The 13,218-nt window shown below is 36.1% G+C and overlaps 1 protein-coding gene across 1 annotated transcript in view; it reads left to right on the top strand.

The window, feature by feature from the left end:
• Positions 1–13,218, top strand: part of COL21A1 (collagen type XXI alpha 1 chain) — a 186,351-nt gene that overhangs the window by 60,127 nt on the left and 113,006 nt on the right. The window contains exon 3 of the mRNA XM_073810876.1: positions 3,690–4,241. Coding sequence (XP_073666977.1) covers positions 3,690–4,241 — 552 coding nt within the window. The remainder of the gene's footprint in view (positions 1–3,689; positions 4,242–13,218) is intronic.

The following is a 13,218-nucleotide window of genomic DNA, read 5'->3' as shown; positions in this document are numbered from 1 at the left end:
TGTTTTGGCAATTTTTTTTCCTGAGGGGGTTATCTTCTTGACTGTGTTACATGTTCACCTGACAATGGTGTTTACTTCTGCTAGTTACTGTGATAGGTGAGTTGAGATAATGGTGAAACTGAGGCCTCTTCATAGGAGCTTTGTCATCATCCCAAATATGCAAGTGGACAAAGATAAGGAAAAGAATGGAAAGGAAGGAGAGGAAAGGAGGAAGTGAGGAAGGTAAAGAGAGGGAGAGATTGGTTGATTGACTGATTTACTCCAAGGAGTTGCAGAAATACTAATTGTCACCAAACATTTTTTTCTCTGATACTGATCCTTGCAATTATAATATCTTATTTGCAATATATACAGAAAATAAACCATCCTTATTATAACTTTAAATTGGGCATCCAAACACTACTTAAGGGAGACCATTAACCTGAGTAAAACCACAGGATGTAAAATTTGCTATCTCATTACCGTGACTCACCTCATCCTCTTCTAACTCATCATGTCCAAGGACATGGATGGGATCCTTGTCCCATGTAGTATTTTGGCTGCTTTGAGCACAGAAGTTAGAGAAGAAGGCAGCAAGTACAGCTGTTCCTTCCTGTTGGCCACTTCAAACTGATAGAGATAGAGTAGGATAATTAAATAGTCAGTTTAGAAATCCCACTAGGGGATTAAAGACAGAAAGGGAATTTTAAGGGAGTTTGGGAGACCTTTGTAAGCTAATGACCACTCAAGAAAAGAATCCAGTAACCTAGCAACAATCTACCCTACCTTGAAGGAAGACCAGGTGCATCCAAGTGCCAGGCACACTCAAGCCACAAACCCTGATAGTTAAAATACTAGACAATAGATATGGGCTCTGAATCTTATTACATGAAGTCAGGGAGTTAATAGTCCTTGCAGAGTAGCGTTTCTGCATGTAACCAAGACAGAAATAGAGGTGAAAAGGGAAAGAAACCAGGTGAAAGGGGATATTATACCCAAACCTGAGATGAATTACCATATTTTAGTATATGTCCCCACCCTTTTGCTAATATACATATGATTTAAATAGTGCCATGGCAGTTAGACCTGGTTAGACCATATAGGGCCAAAGGAGGAACTAGTGATATGAGTCTTGACGTCTGCCCAAGGACGAGGAAGATGGTGGTCTTCTCCCCTCCCCACTTTTTCTTTGATTATAAAAATGTAGCCCTCTTTGTTCCTGGGGCTCTTTGTTCCTGGGGTTGCGCTCCCTTGCCTGCCTGCTTATCTCTCACAAGCGTCCTATGCCAATAAACTCACTCTTTGCCTTCCACTTTGCCTCACGCTGAATTTCTTCTGTGAGGAGACAGAAGAACCTGAGCTTCAGTAAGTCCTGACCCCAGGTGAGTGGTTTTAATCCAAAGACAGTGGTTTCGAGTCCCCTCCTAGTCAGGGATTACGGGTTCAAGTCCCAGTCTGAGGTGTGGGTGGGTTCAAGTCCTACCCGAGAAGGAGTGCAGTTTCAAAACCATTGGAATTACCCAAACAAACCAGTTTGTCTTTGGGGCTATGTCTGTCTCTCTCCTCTGGACCTTTGCACTTGCTGCTCCCTTTGTTTAGAATGTTGTCCTCTTGACCTGGTTAAACCTCTGCTTTCTGATCTCAGCCTTCCAACAAAACTGCCCCTGGCTTGACATAGTTAGGTTGCCACCCTCTCCTCAATGTTCTCATAATTCTTTGTACTTTCTCTAACCAGCCAGTTGTCTATCTTAACTAGGCTGGGAGCTTTTTGAGATATCTCAGGTATGTCTGAAGCCAGTACCTAGCATGATATCAAGAACAGAACAGGTATTCAATATATACATACTGAAAGAATGAGATAGAGTTAGAAGCATGTTGTGTACTGTGGAAAAGAGAGTTAAGGAAATCTTTTTTTTATTGAAGTATAGTTGATTTACAATGTTGTGATAGTTTCTGCTGTACAGCAAAGTGATTCAGCTATAAATATGTATACATTCTTTTTAATATTCTTTTCCATTATAGTTTATCATAGGATATTGAATATAGTTCTCTGTGCCATACAGTAGGACCTTGTTGTTTATCCATTCTATACATAATAGTTTGTATTTACTTATCACAAACTCCCAGCCCATCCCTCCCCCACTCCCCTTTCCCCTTGGCAACCACAGGTCTGTTCTCTATGTCTGTGAGTCTGTTTCTGTTTCATAGATAAGCTCATTTGTACCATATTTTAGATTCCACATATAACTGATATCATATGGTATTTGTCTTTCTCCTTCTGACTTACTTCACTTAGTATGATAATCTCTAGATCCATCCATGTTGCTGCAAATGGCATTATTTTATTCTTTTTAATGGCTGAGTAATATTCCATTGTATGTATGAACCACATCTTTATCCATTCATCTTTTGATAGACATTTAGGTTTTTTCCGTGTCTTGGCTATTGTGAATAGTGCTGCTATGAACATAGGGGTGCATGTATCTTTTTGAATTAAAGATATAAGCCCAGTGGGACTGCTAGATCATATGGTAACTCTATTTTTAGTTTTCTGAAGAACCTCCTTACTGTTTTCCGTAGTGGCTGCAAAGAAGTTTTTTTTTCTTTTCACAAGTGCTTAGAACTTGTCTGGGTATAACTTACACCACAGATAGTCTTTTTTTTTTTCCTGGTAGAACTCTAAGATGTGCTGATCTCATGTTTCCTGGTATCTTGAAACAAGAATCTTTACAGAGAAAGGAATAGCTTTATGCCCTTGAACATAGATTCACTTCACACGAGCTATTGTTTTGGCTACATTTGTGACTGAAGATGAGCATTCAGACCTTTAAACATTCATCTTGCATGTAGTGCAAGAGTGACTGCTTTCATAACCTTGGTTCATTTACATTTTCTCAACTATATCAAGAATGTGGGTCTTTGCTGGCTACTTTTGTCCTGAAGATAGCAGAAAGTTTGTTTATAATTTCTTACCCCCATTCATTGGTTTACATAAATTTTTATAAATATTTCAGGTTAGCATTGAACTAAACATATTTCACTGATAACTTAAAGCAATGATGTTAGTCTATAGCCGAAAATCATTCATTTATTAAAATTTTTTGTTTTCATTTATTCAGTGGAGAAATACAATAAAATGTTGCTTTATAGTAATACCTGCCCCTACAGAGCTATCTAGATATCATATTCATATACAGCATCCATTTTTTATTCCCTATTTTTATTTTTTTTTATTTGGCCACATGGCACAGCATGTGGGACCTTAGTTCCTGGACCAGGGATCAAACCCATGCCCCCTGCTGTGGAAGTGCAGAGTCTTAACCACTGGACCGCCAGGGAAGTCCCTATTCCCTATTTTTAAAGCTGAATCATTAATACTTAAATTAAGACAAGCTAATTAAAAAATATCAACAAAAATCATAGCCCTCATTTATAAAGAATTTTCATAGGCTAGTCAGTGTGTCATAGTTAATCTTCACAAAGCTCTTATGAACTGGTTACTATTATCTTTTTAAGAAAATTTAGCATTATTGAGATATAATTGATGTATAAAATTATAAGATAGTTAAACTATACATTGTGGCGACTTTATGTATATACATGTGAAAGGATTCCCCCTGTCTGGTTAATTAAAAATCCATTCATTTAAAACCTCTAATTTTTGTTTTTTATGTAACACATATACTCTGATGGTTTTCTTTTTCACTTAGGTTGCCGTACTGCTCCAACAGATTTAGTTTTCATCTTGGATGGCTCTTACAGTGTTGGCCCAGAAAACTTTGAAATAGTGAAAAAGTGGCTTGTCAATATCACAAAAAACTTTGACATAGGACCGAAGTTTATTCAGGTTGGAGTGGTTCAGTATAGTGACTACCCTGTCCTGGAGATTCCCCTTGGGAGCCACGAATCAGGAGAGAATTTGATGGCAGCTATGGAGTCCATACACTACTTGGGAGGAAACACAAAGACTGGAAAGGCCATCCAGTTTGCCCTTGATTACCTTTTTGCCAAGTCTTCACGATTGCTGACAAAGATGGCAGTAGTCCTTACGGATGGTAAATCCCAAGATGAAGTCAAGGATGTGGCAGAAGCAGCAAGAGACAGTAAAATAACACTATTTGCCATCGGTGTTGGTTCAGAAACAGAAGACGCAGAACTTAGAGCTATTGCCAACAAGCCTTCATCTACTTACGTGTTTTATGTGGAAGACTATATTGCAATATCCAAAATAAGGGAGGTGATGAAGCAGAAACTTTGTGAAGGTAAGCCTTAATATAATGTGGAAACAGTAATAATGATGCTTTCTTACATTTTGGTATAACCTGTTCATTTGGGAACTGGGGAAGATGGTTATATTTAATGTCAAATTATTTAAGTTAGAAATGAGGTGAGCACACATTTTTGTGCTATATTTTTCTGGATAAATTTTGTTTTTAGAAACAATTGCTTTCTTATAAAATCTACAATTGGGAAATATAATATTTTGTGTTTTCTTTTCAATTACAATATGTTTATTGTGGAGATGGTAGAAAATAAAACACCTAAATAATTAAAATATATGTAAACCACACATGGTCATATCACTCCTGTTAACAAGTTTTTGTCTTTTTCATCCTAATCTTTTCTTTTTTTGATTTCAGTGTGTCTGAGAGTTTATTCATGTGCCTAAATAAGGATAATATTGTATATATAATTTCATACTCTATTTTCATATTATTTATACTCTTATTGTGTATATAATTTTAATACTCTTAATATGATAGTGGAAAATCTTTTAAGATAATCTATTTAATTTCTCCATTTTTGTATGTTTGGTTTATTTCTAAGTTTTTCTAATACAAATAACAGTGAATATTCCTCTACCTAATTCTGAATGGGAATCTGTCATCATTTCTTCAGAAAACAAAGATCAAATTACTAACATTTTTAAAACTTTGGAAGAATGTTAAAAATTCCACATGAGAAAAACTTAAATTCCCACCAGCAATGAGGGAACATTTGAAAATATAGTACTTACCAGTCAATTATGTTTATATCATTTCATAAAACTGATTTCATGTGTATGATAGGTCCCCATGGGAAAGTTCCAGTTTTTGGTAAACATTAATCCTATTAGTGTATAGACATGCGTGTGTTCACATTATTTTGGGGGAAGAATAATTTATTCATATCTTTTATTTTTAATATTATAGGCATTTAATATACTATATACCTAAAAATAATGTTCATGTAGATGGAAATACTTTTTTCCCAGTTTGCCTACAAAATAATATACAAATAGGTTGGTTCACATTTGATAGAAAAATTTCTAAATGATTGTGGCTTAGAAAACAAATTAATTCCTTCATTTTCTTCATATTTGGGAGGTATGGTAGAGAAAAACATTTTAAAGCTTTTTGGATTATTTCTTTTAAAATGCATGGAAATATTAAACAACTACTTCAAAACAAAGAGAAAAAAAGCATAGAAGATTAAGCATTTTCTTTAATAAAACTTTAAAAAAGGTACTAACAAGTAAGTACAAATGGTCATTACAGTTATTCTTTTTATGAATCTCTAACAGTAAGACTGTGTTGACTTTTGTTGTGTTGAACAGGTCAAAGGGATTTAGATTTTTAATATGTTGTTAGAAATTTTTGGCTTTCAAGCTAGGTATATTTTATTATTAAAATAGAATTTTCATGGTGAAATTTCACTTACCATTCACCTTTTTTCTTTTTTTTATAAATTTATTTATTTATTTATGGCTGCGTTGAGTCTTCGTTGCTGCACACGGGCTTTCTCAAATTGCGGTGAGCTACTCTTCGTTAGGTTAGGGGCTACTATTCGTTGCGGTGTGGTAGCTTCTCTTGTTGAGGAGCACAGGCTCTCGTCACGCGGACTTCAGTAGTTGTGGCTGATGGGCTCAGTAGTTGTGGCTTGCAGGCTCTAGAGCGCAGGCTCAGTAGTGTGGTGCATGCACTTAGTTGCTCCGTGGCATGTGGGATCTTCCAGGACCAGGGCTCAAACCTGTGTCCCCTGCATTGGCAGGTGGATTCTTAACCACTGAGCCACCAGGGAAGTCCCACTTACCATTCATCTTAATCCTAAAATTTAGATTTGATTAAATATGTCTGTTTAATATTTGCTTCAGAGAATTTTCCTATAGATCTGTATTTTGGTAAATGCATTCTCTCTAGATAAAAATTTTTAAAATACACATGAAAGAGTTGCTGTGTGAAAACGGGTAAAAATTCTTTCAGCTAAAATGTATGATCTGTAAAAAAAAAAATCAAATTCGAAATCTTGCCAAATATTTCTTCAACTACACTCAGAAAAAGAATGTAAGTAATGTCTGTGTCTATTCAGTTCGCATGTTCACTGTACAATAGACATCTTTTAAAATGTACTTTTTGAAATTGTACTTGTGGGAGATATGGGCTTTTTTGCACTTGACTTTTTGTACTGTATTAGATTATGATTAATGCACTAAATTAATGCATTGCTGTATTGCAGCTTCTTCAAATCATATAATTTGTGTTTGATTATTTAACAAATTCATTTTTGTTTTGGACAAATAGTTAACTTCTACTTTGAGGTGTTTAGCATATAGGATTACTATTTCCTAATATCATTCCCTTTTATACTGTACTGTGGTTGATCCATGATGTACAAAATATTATCCACCTCTTTGTTCCCACATAGATTATTTCATCTTCATGGACCTATTGTTTCCTCGGAGGTGTATTCTGCAATACACTGCTTATTTCAGGATCGCCTAAAAGTGATGTGCAATGATTTCTTTCTTTATCTGAGAGTCTTTCTTCTAATTTGAGCTTAGTTTGTTCTTTCTTAGTTCTTTGACTTGTAAAGTTAGGCTGTTTATTTGAGATCTTTATTATTTTTTAATGTAGATTTTTATTGCTATGAATTTCCTTCTTACTGCTGCTTTTGCAGCATCCCATAAGTTTTGGTATGTTGTGTTTTAGTTTTTGTTTATCTCAAGATAATTTCTAATATCCCCTTTGACATAATGATTGTTCAAGAGCATATTGTTTAATTTCACATATTTGTGAATTTTCCAGTTTTCTTCCTGACATTAATTTCTAGTTTCATTCCATTTTGGTTGGAACATATACCTCGTATGATTTCAATCTTCTTAAATTTGTTAAGACTTTTTTTTTGACCTAACATGTTATCTATGCTGGAGAAGTTTTGTTTGTACTTGAGAATAATATGTATTCTGCTGCTGTGGTGGTGGTGGGTGGTGGTGGGTCGCTGTTCTATATATGTCTGTTAGATCCATTTGGTCTATAGTGTTGTTCAAATTCTCTGTTTCCAGATCTGTTTGCAGACACATCTTCTGTCTGGATGTTCTATCCATTATTATAAGTGGGGCATTCAAGTCCCTTACTATTATTGTGTTGCTGTCTATTTATCCCTTCAGTTTTGTCAATGTTTGTTTGCCTCATATATTTGGGTGCTATAATGTTGAGTGCATATGTATTTATAATTGTTATGTTTTGCTGGCGAATTGAAATTTTTCATTGTATAATGTCCTTCTTTGTCTCTTTTGACAGTTTTTGACTAATATAAGTGTCACCACCTTTGTTCTCTTTTGGTTAGCATTTGTATGGAGTATCTTATTCCATCCCTTTGCTTTTATCCTGTGTGTGTCCTTAATTCTAAAGTAAATTTCTTGCAGATAGTATAGATCTTGTTGTTTTTTTTTAAGTCCACTTAGCTACTCTATACCTTTTATTGGGGATTTTAATCAATTCACATCTGAAGTAATTACTGATAAGGAAGTATTTAATACTGTCATTTATTGTTTTCTGACTCAGCTTTTTTTTAATCGCTCTTTTCTCTCTTGCTGTCTTCTGTGTTTCATTGATTTTTTTGTAGTGACATGCTTTGTTTCCTTTTAAATATACTTTTGCATATCTTCTATAGGTATTTTTTTTGTGGTTACCATGGGGGTTACATAAAACATCATATAGTTATATCAATCTATTTTAAGTTGATAACTTCAAATGCTCTGTATTTTTGCTTATTCCTGCCCTCTTTACACTTTTTTATTGATGCCACAAATTACATCCTCTTATATTGTGTATTCATTAATACAATTTCACATAGTTTATGCTTTAGTCTTTTAACTTCTGTATCAGAATTAAAAATGATTTAAATACCACTGTTACAGTATTCTGAGTTTGTCTATATATTTACTTTTATCAGCAAGTTTTATACTTTCCAGTGCTTCTGTGTTGCTGTTTAATAGTCTTTCCTTTCAATTTGAAGGACTTCCTTAGTATGTCTTATTAGGCAGGTCTAGTGGTAATGAACTTCCTCAGCTTTTTTTAATCTGGGAAAGTATTTATTTCTCTTTCTATTTTGAAGGACAGTTTTGCCAGATATAGTATTTTTGGTTGGCAGTTTTTTTTTGTTTGAGCACTTTGAATATATTATCCCTTTCCCCTGTGACCTGTGAGATTTCTACTCAGAAATCTGGTGATTGTGTCATGGGGTGCCCTGTACATAATGAGTTGCTTTTGTCTTGCTGCTTTCAAAGTTCTCTCTTTGTCTTTGGTTTTCGACAATTTGATTGTAATGTGTCTTGATGTGGATATCTTTGAGTTCTTTAATCTGGATGTCCATTTCCTTTCCTAGATTTGAAAAGTTTTTGGCTATTATTTCTTTAAACAAGCTTGCTTCTTTCTTTCTTCTTCTTCTGCAGCTCCCATTATCTATATATTGGTCTACTTGATGGTGGGCATAAGACATGTAGGCTTTCTTCAGTCTTTGTCATTCTTTAAAATTTTGCCTGGATAATTTCAAAGGACCTGTCTTCAAGTCTGCTGATTCTTTCTTCTACTTGATCAAGGCTGATTTTGAACCCCTCTAGTCAATTTTCCAGTTCAATTATTATTTTCTGCTCCAAAAATTTCTGTTTGGTTCTCCTTTACATTTTCTGTCTTTCTCACTTTGTTGATGCATCATTTTCTTGAGCTCATAGAACATCCTATGATGTCTATTTTGAATTCTTTGTCAGATAATACACCTCCCTTTCTTTAGGGTCAGTATCTGGAGAGTTATTTTGTTCCTTTGATTGGGTCATGTATCTCATAGTTTGTTTCAAGATTCACACATTTGAAAAAACCGATACCTCTCCCAGTCTTTACCAACTGGCTTTGCACAGGGGAAATCCCTCAGCAATCACTCTGGCTAGAGATTCTGAAACCTTTTTTGGAGGGATGTGATTTCTCTGGAATTGTGTGAGCAATTCATTAATTAGAGAGACTGGTTTCTTTTTCAGGAGCTCATAATCTTTCACTCCCTTTGGTATCTGTCCCTTTGGTGTCTGTCTGTAATACTTCAAGTTCTCTAGTTCTCTAACCACAAGTTTCCCACTCCTTTGTTCTCAGTGGTCATCAGGTGTCCAGGTATGCTGGTTCCCTGTCAGCACCCTTAGTCAGGCAAGACCAGTATCATTCCTTCAGGCAGCACTTTGAAAATCTAGAATGCTGGATACATGCTCCACTCTTTTCTCTTTCTGAGGGAGAAGTCTCAGGTTGTGTGTCTTCTCCTGATCATGCTGAGCCATGCCAGCCACAACAAGCCACCCTCCCACTTTTATTTGTTCTGAGCAGTCCACAGGTATCCAAATGATTCTGGTTCCTTCAGTGCTGCAAATGAGGCAAGACAAGCTGAAAGCTGGAGCATTGGATGCATGCTCCACTTTTCTTTTTCCCTCCTGAGGGAGTCATTATAAGCTAGAGCATCTCTCCTGGCACTTATTTGTGTCAGCTTGGAGAGGGACTGATGTGGTAAGGTAAAATTATTCTTAATTACCTGTTTCATTGAAGCTGTTCTTGGCTTTGTGCTCACCTGGGGAACTTCAGCTTCCTAACCGGAATCTCACAAATGTATTTTGGTCCAATCTGTGTTTCAGTGGGAGAATATGGGTTGGGACTTTCTATTCTGCCATCTTGCTGACTTCACTCCTCTGTTCTTTTTATGAGTCAACCAGGCATGGGCTTGGTGCAACAGAATGAGGAGGGAAAAGAAAGTAATTTCCCCTTGTTCTCTGGAAGATACCTTCCTTAGGTGTCTTCAAGGGCTTCCAACAGCTTGTGGCTTGAATGATGGGGTTTCAAGGCCCATATTTTGATTCAGGTGAGCTGAACTTGCCTGTGCACAGGTGTGGGTAGTTAAAAGAGCAGGTCCTGGAAAACTGCCTGTGTATTCTTACTGTTCCATTTTCCACTATCTTGACTTTTGGATGAAGCAGGAAACTTATCTATTTCTTAAAAGAGTATATGGTGTTCACTCAAGAGGGACCAGAGGTCAGAATTAGCAATTAGCTGTGCAAATGTAGCCATATCTTGAGAGACACAGAGAAAGATAAAGAGAGATAGAGATAAAGATAGAGAGAGAGAGAGAGAGAGAGAGAGAGAGTGAGAGAGTGAGAGAGGGATACCACTTGTCCAAGTGGAACTTTGGTGTCTTTCATTCCAAAAACTTAGTGACATTTTTCCCTCCAGTGCTTTCCACCATGATGCACTTTAACTTGGAATGATGTTCACGACTTCTGAATTTCTTTTTCTCTCACCGAAAATTATTCATATTTTCTATGACTCTTTGCTTGGTGATTGCTGGATAATTTGATTATCTAATTTAAGTCTTATAATACTTTATAATACTTTGTAATAATGGCCTGGTATATTACTCTACCCTACTCAGTTTAACTTCCATTTCAGTAGAAGACATAAAAGGTAAAGGTACACATATCAGGTGCCATGGCCAGGACAACTGAGTTGTTTTTGGAGGTAGTGAGTATTTTAGCTTACATGATTTCATAACATGTATGTGATTAATTTGTCTGCCCTCACATGAAACTCATATCCTTCCCTTCTGCCTCTCCACTATTGGTACACATATGCTTGAATTCACAACCACAGAGATGGGGCATGGAAAAATGAGAGGTGGGAGGTGGGGTGAAGTTTGGCAGATGGGATATGATGGAGTATAATATTTCATTAAACCTCATAGAATATTCAGGGGAATAACTTTATATTCTATCTGTAGATTAAAAGAATTTAAATCTAATCTGAATTGGTGACAATCTACATTGTCAAGGGCTTGTAGTATATCCAAAAATATGAATTTTCCATTCATTTAATTAGAGAGGCTAGAGCAATGTTTCAAATAAAGGAATATGATATGTTTATATTTTATGTGCAAAGCGATGTTTGGGTATTAAATTGGAAAATCTAGGATGACTATCGCATGATTCAGAAAATATACAAATTATAGCATACAGACTTTTCTCTCAGTGTTTATGATCGGATCTAGATGCAGCTGTATAAGTTAATTATTTCTAGGAAAGGAATAAACAAGAAAATATTCACAATAATTTTCTTAGGAATATTTAAAGCTTGTATAAAATGCTCATTCTCCCATCCTTTCTCTCTCTCTAAAATATGATGTATGATAGCTATCACCTAATTACCTATTTTATGCTCATAACAGCTTCAACCTTTTTAAGTGACAGTTGGCATGCCAGTAGAAGTGAAAATTGGTACAACCACTTTGGGAAAGTCTTTGACATTATCTATTAGGACAAATGTACTGCTATCTTATGAAACAGTAATTCTATCCTAGATATTTAACTACGAGAAATAAGTTCATATGTTCACCAAAAGACTATTCAAGAATGTTCATAGCAGTTTTATTTAAAATAATCCCAAACTGGAAACAACTCAAATGATTGCCCACAGAAAAATGGATATAAGTACATCATAGTATAATTCATATAGTAGAATACTACACAGCAATACCATCAACAAAAACCACATCACTCTTATGTGCAAAACCAGGGATAAATCCACAGGCATTATGTTGAGCAAGAGAAGTCAAATTTTAAAAAAAGATACTGCATTGTTCATTTATATTAAGTTCAAGAACAGACAAAACTAAATTAATCAATGGGGACAGAAATCATAACAGTGGTGGCTTCTGGTGGTGGTGGTTATCCTCTGGGAAGGATCATGAGGTTGCTTTCAAGGTGTTAGACAGATTCTGTGTCTTGTCTGAGGCTAGCTATGTGAGTGTAGGCATGTGTGGCAATTGAACTATTGTATACTTGAGATTAAGTCATTTTACTGAATGTAGGTTGTATCTTAATAAAAGAGTTAAAAAAAATCAGTAAGCACAATGTCTATTAAAGTAAAGCACTTGAATGTTTTTTCTTTAAACCTGAGTCTGTATGAATATGGTGGTCCAGCCCAATCTCTGGAGTCAGAACGAGATCCAGGTTTGATTCCTGACTTTGTCAACATCACTTTCTTGAAGTGAAATCTTAGGCTAAGTGGCTGCCTCCAACCTTGGTGATAGAGACCTTATTTTATCTCATTTTATTTTTTTGCAGTTTAAATAATAGTAACATTTATTATCTCATACAGTTCCTGTGGATCAGGGACATGGGTGAAGCTGGGCTGAATAGTCCTGATTCAGGTTCTCCCAAGGAATTGCAGTCAAGATGTCAGTTGAGGCGGCAGACCGCTGAAGGCATGACTGGGGCTAGAAGGTCTGCTTCCAAGGTGACTCACTCACAAGATTGGTGAGTCAGTGCTGGCTATTGGCAGGAGGTTTCAGTTCCTGGTCACATGGACGTCTCCAAGTTGCTGCTGGAGCATCCTTGCAACATGGCAGCTGGTTTCCCCTGAAGTGAGTGGTCCAAGAGAGCAAGGGGGGGGCTGCAGTGTCTTTCATCGTCTAGACTTGCAAGCCACACCCCTTCATTTCTACAATATCCTACTGGTTATGAAGGCTAGCCCTGTCAGTGAGAGAGACCACATCTAATGAATGTTAATATCAGTATGCTAGATATTAGAGCAGCAGAGGAACATGTTAAGATGCATCGATGTTTGTTTAAAAAAATAGAGTTTGTATGTTAAAATGATGCATAAATGTAATATCTGACAAAAGTTCTTCCAATTCAAATTAAAAATGGAAAAGAAAAGGAGTAAAGAATGAGTTACAGGAATTGGACACAGACTATTGTCTGGATACGTGTAAAGGCAAGACACACTACCTTTCTTCATCTATAGTATTTGGTCAGAGGAAAAAATAACTTAGAAACATTTCAGACTTCCCTGGTGGCACAGTGGTTAAGAATCCACCTGCCAGTGCATGGGACATGGGTTCGAGCCCTAGTCTGTGAAGATCCCACATGCCACAGTGCAACTAAGCCCGTGTGCC

Source organism: Tursiops truncatus, chromosome 10 (assembly GCF_011762595.2).
Source record: "Tursiops truncatus isolate mTurTru1 chromosome 10, mTurTru1.mat.Y, whole genome shotgun sequence".
Lineage (NCBI taxonomy): Eukaryota > Metazoa > Chordata > Mammalia > Artiodactyla > Delphinidae > Tursiops > Tursiops truncatus.
Note: the sequence above shows the minus strand (reverse complement) of the source record. Positions and strands in the feature narration are given on the sequence as shown.